Source organism: Gadus morhua, chromosome 8 (assembly GCF_902167405.1).
Source record: "Gadus morhua chromosome 8, gadMor3.0, whole genome shotgun sequence".
NCBI lineage: Eukaryota > Metazoa > Chordata > Actinopteri > Gadiformes > Gadidae > Gadus > Gadus morhua.
This window is the reverse complement of record NC_044055.1, coordinates 5,982,632-5,989,353: the sequence shown is the minus strand read 5'-3', so window position 1 is coordinate 5,989,353 and position 6,722 is coordinate 5,982,632. Positions and strand designations below refer to the sequence as shown.

Genomic DNA, 6,722 nt, shown 5'->3' with positions numbered 1-6,722 from the left:
AATAGTTTCAAGGAAATTGAACAAGAGAATACAATGAGAAAGAGATAATTATTTGTTGTTATTTAGAGGGGCGACCATTTTGTAAGGCTATAATGAGTGTCATTTTGTAGCCGATAAAGTGTGAAGTCATTGTTATTGCCCTGGTGGAATGGTGCTTTATTTCCTTCCATGCTCCCACAAAAAGGTCAGGGTTTAGGGTGAGACGCAGTAGCCTACAGAACCCCTGGGGTGTGAAAGAACACAACAAAAGAGACCGAAACCCAGTGCTTAATAGTTAGTTAAAGGTATAAAAACCAATAGGTCTACTGCTGTATCACACACACACACACACACACACACACACACACACACACACACACACACACACACACACACACACACACACACACACACACACACACACACACACACACACACACACACACACACACACACACAATTTCCTTAAACTAGAATTAGCCCTTTCATCACTAGCAGAAAAGGAAAGTGATTGTAGATTCAATTAAGAGGGTAATCTACATAATATTTCTTTCTCTTAATGTGCATTGTAGCACTTTGAGGTCATTAAGTTCATGTAAAGTGCATTATAAATAAAAATGTATTATTATTATTATTAATCTTCCATACTTCACCATATTATTAAAAGATGCAAAAAAATAATTACGCTTTATTCTGTGTACGCCTACTGCTTCAATATATGTATACAAGTCAAAAGATTACGGGAATTTACAATTTATATGGCTATTATCTGACAATGACATTAAGGTTTCGTTTTTTGAATTCATACATAACTATCAGGTCAACAATTCCAACTTTGAAACGAACGAATTATTATTGTCATGATATCAATACATTTTTCAAACGTGAACCAACATGTCATCTTGCCCCTTAATTAAAAGTTGAAGGCATGTTTTCCCTGAACTAAATAGTATTGACCTCCAGCACTGCGGGGGGCAGCAATGCGCCTGCGCCCTCCGGGCCCGCCGGGAATGCCCGAGCTCTGACGTGTCAAAACATCGCCATTTTCTTGACGGAAGGATACGCCTTGAAGAGAAAAACAAACACACAACTGTAAGTGAAAAGTATTTTATAACCGTGATCGAGCTTTTGAAACAACGTCATATTCTAAATCAATTTAAGAGAGCAGTGTGGTCACTCGGCGGTGTCTGTGACAAAACCGCCGCAAAAACGAGTTTAATCGACTTTCGGTGCGACGCTAACGTTAGCCTAGCGGAAGCGAAGAGGGCGAGTGTTTCACTCGGATCCACTCAGACGACTCCCGAACTAAACATACAGATCGACCTGTGGCACGTCCAAATACGCATACATACACAAACAAATACAGCGTTATGATGCGTGAATGAACATAAGTTAGACGTTAAAGCGAGATCAAGTTCAGCATTAGCAAGGGTGTTGTGTAATTCAGTGAGTGTTACTGGAGACCAGCGGCCCCATGTCCCTGTAGAGTGGATCCCCCGTCTCTCCCGTGTCCCCATGGGGAAACGAGGCTTATGTGAGTGAGTTGGATATAGAATATTGCTCAATAACCCAGGGGCCCCAGGTCCCTGCGGAGTGAGAGTCCCTCTTCTCCGTCTCCCTCTCCCATGTGGGTAGGTGGACTTCCGTCAAGTTGGAAATAAATTGGCAGATTCGGAGTTTGCGGTTCAATAGATCCTCAGTGAAGCATCGTTGCGACACAAATGACACCTCTAGCTAAATGTAGTAACTTAGAGAACCAGCTACAACCTTGTTATCATCCAAACGAGCCGTCTTTAGAGAACGGTGAATTGCATTGGCTTCTATGAGCTGTCTGCTTTCAGCCGCGAGCTTAGGGACCGTCTGCAAAGTGCCGTCCGTCTGAAAACGACCACAATGGTCAAATTTCAATAGCGTCGCCATTATTGACTCTAGAGCCCCAAAACTTGTTCCATATAGGCATGGCCTTTATATGGTCTTACTACAACCTTTAGTTTAGAAAAATATGTCTCTTCTTATTTTTGAGGATTTTTTATTTAGCAACAATTTGAATAGTCACCATTCATGATTCTAGAGCTCCAAAACTTGTTCCACATAGGCACGGCCTCTATTTGCTCCTACTACAACCTTTACTTTTGAAAAATATATCTCCTCTTATTTTTAAGGATTTTTTGTAAAGGTTGTAGCAAGACCATATAGAGGCCACCTATGGAACAAGTTTTGGAGCTCTAGATTCAACGATGGCGATGCTATTGAAATTGTTGCAACAAAAATTCCTTAAAAATAAGAGGAGATATATTTTTCAAAAGTAAAGGTTGTAGCTCTAGAGTCAACAATGGCGACGCTATTGAAATTGTTGCTAAATAAAAATTCCTTAAAAATAAGGAGATATATTTTTCAACAGTAAAGGTTGTGGTAAGACAATATAAAGGCCATGACTATATGGAACAAGTTTTGGAGCTCTAGATTCAACAATGGCGACGCTATTGAAATTGTTGCCAAAACCAAAAATTCATAAGAAATAAGGGGATATATTTTTCAAAAGTAATGGTTGTAGTAGGACCAAATAGAGGCTGTGCCTATATGGAACAAGTTTTGGAGCTAGAATCAACAATGGTGACGCTATTGAAATTGTTGCTCAATAAAAAAATCCTCAATAAGAGGATATATATTTTTCAAAACTAAATGTTGTAGTACGACCATATAGAGGCCATGCCTATATGGAACATGTTGTGGGGCTCTAGAGTCAATTATGGCGATTCTATTGAAATTTGACCATTGTGGTCCTTTTCAGTTTTGCACTTGGCAGCCGCGAGCTAAGCTCGCGGCTGAAAGCCTACAGCTCATAGAAGCCACTGCAATTCACTGTTCTCTAAAGACGGCTCGTTTGGATGGAAAACAAGGTTGTAGCTAGTTCTCTAGGTTACTACATTTAGCTAGAGGTGTAATTTTTGTCGCAACGATGTTTCACTGATTATCTATCGAACCGCAAACTCGAATCTGCCAATTTCTTTCCAACTTGACGGAAGTGCTAGGGGGGCTGATGTCAGTGGGTTGTGGATATACAGTTTTGTGATGCTTTTAGGGATATAATATAACCTATATTCATTATAACCTAATCTTTGTTGTATACGGGGAGTGGGTTAACCTAGCAGCTGTAAGTGCTTGGCACTTGTTGTACCGGCAGCGATATATTGTTTCTCTTCCTTCTGGGACATTTACTTATTGTAAGTCCTGTTGGATAAAAGGCTCTGCTAAATGCCCTCAATGTAAATGTCTTCAGAATCGTCCATCCCCGCATTAGTGGTTCTGGTATTTGCCGTATTGTGTGACACGTGACACAACTGTTTGCACAACTATTTATATTTATTTTACAGGAAGTGCCACTATATTTAATAATGCGTGGTTGTACTATATGTATATTTGTATTTTTGCTCTCGCAGGTTTCTTGAAGACCTCCATCAACTGCTGCCATCATGGGGAATTTCTTTGGTAGTTTGTTCAGTTTTCTGAATAAGAAGGAGATGAGGATCCTCATGGTCGGGCTGGACGCCGCTGGAAAGACGACGATATTGTACAAACTCAAGCTTGGTGAAATCGTGACAACCATCCCCACCATCGGTAAGGCAGCTCTGACGTACCTGAAGGGTGGACAGCAGTAGGGGGCGGGCTGTGTCATTGGGCTTTGGGCAGAGGCAGGGATGGGAACCTGTTGAAGTAGCTGCAAATAAATACATTTGAAATGTCAGGTCAATTTAATAATTATCAATCAACAAGGCGTTTGTTCAGATATTTGTGTAAAAATCGTTGAATCCTCTGCATATTCTGGTTTATTAATTGACTCTGGTCCGGTGCTTAGATTTGGACAATTGCTTTTCCTCGCTCAATGGCATGCCCCTTACATTGCAGTGTCTGCATTAAGTCTAAATAGTCAATAAGCATATCCAGGACTCCATATCTTGCCTCCCCCCGTTGATAAAAAAAAATTATATATATAAATAGAGCCTCTGAATTGCATTATTGCAACACTATAATTTATGCTTGTGTATTCCTGTTTATCTAAACTTTTTCTTAAAGCAAGCAACATGTTTGTGTTGTGCTCTCCGCAGGTTTCAACGTAGAGACGGTGGAGTACAAGAACATCAGCTTCACTGTCTGGGACGTCGGGGGTCAAGACAAAATCCGACCGTTGTGGCGCCATTACTTCCAGAACACTCAGGGTCGGTCCCCCCCCTCCCCTACCCCATCATTAACACACGAGAGATAATGGAGAATCTGCTGTTTATAATATAACAAATATTTGTTGCTGTTGCAGGTCTGATCTTCGTTGTGGACAGCAACGACAAAGAGCGAGCAACAGAGGCCCACGAGGAGCTGATGAGGATGTTGTCTGAAGACGAGCTGCGTGATGCCGTGTTGTTAGTGTTCGCCAACAAACAGGCAAGTGGTGTTTCTCTCATGAGACGGACATGCATCCAAGCCATGTTTGTATGATACCCTTGAGTATTACGTTAACATTTAGGGCATTCAGCAGACGCTTTTAATACAAAGTGACTTATGATAAGTATTTGTCAGAAGAAAGGAAACGATATCTCGCTGTCGGTACAGTAAGGAAGTACCGCCCTATACAGGTTTTCATTCGAGGTGCTAGTGTGTATGTCCGTACACCTTCGTTTGCTCATTCGTGGGGTCGTGCTTCTTCTTTCTCAACAGGATCTCCCAAATGCGATGACATCCGCAGAACTCACAGACAAGTTGGGGCTCCACTCGCTGCGCCACAGAAACTGGTACATCCAGGCCACGTGCGCCACCAGCGGAGACGGCCTGTACGAAGGCCTGGAGTGGCTGTCAAACCAGCTGAAGAAACAGAAATAACTCCTCCGCGTCTCGTCCCGTACTCTGTCTCCCGACCCCGCCTTCTCTACTCCCGCTCATTTGGCAAAATGAGGTTCTTTACTCCACCGCAAACACAATGCCCTGCAAGCTGCCCTCGATTACTATGTAATTGGAACAGACACGTAAGAATGGGACGAGATCTATTCTTGCAAAGGCATTTACATTTCGTAGTACTTTATATATAGGGCTGTTCATGTAGACTTGAAGGTGTATTTAAGAATAAATTATCGTGTTACTTTATCCTGTTTTTCTGCCTCGGGTCTGGGCAGTTGATTAAGGAAGAAATAAACAAGTTCTTATTATTTTATTGGGCCATTAGATGGTGTGCAAACTGGAGCACTCAAACGGGGCAGCATCAAAAACGTACTGAAACAGAAAAATCACACTACCCAAGCCCTAAAGGTTTACTTCTCCACACAAAAGCCCCCCCCCCCCCCCCCCCCCCCGTTAGCCAGTTCAGTCACTACATTAAAAGAGAACAAGCACTGGCATTACCTTGTTATATGTGTACTGGGAGATTTCTCGGTTCCGCATGAACAGAACTTCTGTGAACCCTTCAGCTTTTTTGAAACGCAGTTCCTCAACTGTGGGCTTGAATCCAAACTATCTGCGCCCGCTCTGGGTGAGGCAGAGACTAGGCAGCATTCGTCTTTTGGGTTTGTATGACTCAGGTTTTAATCGTGCTGCAAAGCCTTTGCAATATACACAAATGAGCAAACCATGCATGACGTGCTGTGTGCGTGTGCGTATCTCATCGGAAAACATAAATTATTTTTTTACATCGTTAAGGTGGCACAATAACTACCGCGCTGTCGTAGCTGCACATTGAAAACACCAAAATAACCAAATGAACAGCCCTCCATTGTACATACTATGTAACACTACGGGAAATAATTGGTGTCGTCCCATGAGACAGCATCCTGGAATACATGCCTATATAACGATTAAGGTATTTAGGTGGCATTTAAAATGAGTTTGCGCTTAACATTTTGTTTTAGGGTTTCTCTCTTGCACAAGCCCTTGGGACAAACCAGAAGCTGCACTTCTGCCCCTCAGTTCCCCAACACATGTTGCCTCTTTTTTGTCTTTAAAGCTTTTCAATCTACTGGTGCGGGTGTTTTTATTGCTTTGGAGCAGTCTCTAGTAGTGCTTCAAAACACATGATTGATAAATGCCTAAAATGTTTGAAACTGTTCAATTTTTTTGTATGTATGGTTACTTAAGCTTTTGTTTTTTGTGAGGAAAAGGCACTGTTATTAAAATGATCTTAAAATCCATTTGCATTTTTATCTTTTAGTCATTAGAATGTATGGAATGACTTCCTTTTCGGTTGGAAGGAAGATGGGGGTTGAAGACGAAAAGGGGAAGACTACTTAAAAAAAAAAAGTTTCTCACTTCTTGACATGTGATGAAAAGTTATACATGTTTTGGTTCAAACCCTAAAGTGTGAACCCCTGATACAGAGCTCAAGGTGAATAGTCTTTAGGACCCTAACAAGAACTCCTTGCTTCCTTACGAGACGTAGCAGTGAAGCCACCATCTTGCCCCCCCTGCTGAGCCAAGCTTTGACCTGGGACGCAACCGGTGGCTCCAAAGTGAAAGCAAAAGCACAACCTAGCATGCACAGGATCTAAAAGGTGAATGGGGCGGTGGGCAAGGGGAGGACAGCCCCGCTGGGTGGCAATCTAGAGCGTTCTTTCACGTTGATTAGGCTGCTATGGTTAACGCAGCCAGGCCTGTAAAACATGGAGGCCGAGTGGTGGTCGTGGACCCGGAGGGGAGCCTGTCCTGGGTCCCTTACAGGGTGGCTTTGTCTGGCCTGCTCTCCTGCTGCTCCGAGATGCAGGGTG

At 42.5% G+C, this 6,722-nt stretch overlaps 1 protein-coding gene across 1 annotated transcript; it reads left to right on the top strand.

Moving 5' to 3' along the window:
- Window positions 1–977: 977 nt before the first annotated feature.
- Window positions 978–6,149, top strand: arf1 (ADP-ribosylation factor 1). Its single transcript, XM_030362825.1, has 5 exons — window positions 978–1,071; window positions 3,420–3,597; window positions 4,086–4,196; window positions 4,292–4,416; window positions 4,690–6,149. The coding sequence occupies exons 2-5, from the start codon at window positions 3,453–3,455 to the stop codon at window positions 4,849–4,851; spliced, it is 543 nt and encodes a 180-aa protein (XP_030218685.1). The 5' UTR covers window positions 978–1,071; window positions 3,420–3,452; the 3' UTR covers window positions 4,852–6,149.
- Window positions 6,150–6,722: the final 573 nt, after the last annotated feature.

What these genes read in the sequence shown, in the direction of transcription:
- arf1 (XM_030362825.1), top strand. Translation starts at nt 3,453, where the DNA reads ATGGGGAATTTCTTTGGTAGTTTGTTCAGTTTTCTGAATAAGAAGGAG. An exon ending in TTACTTCCAGAACACTCAGG is followed by an intron (nt 4,197 to 4,291) that starts GTCGGTCCCCCC and finishes TTGCTGTTGCAG; the next exon opens with GTCTGATCTTCGTTGTGGAC. An exon ending in TAGTGTTCGCCAACAAACAG is followed by an intron (nt 4,417 to 4,689) that starts GCAAGTGGTGTT and finishes CTTTCTCAACAG; the next exon opens with GATCTCCCAAATGCGATGAC.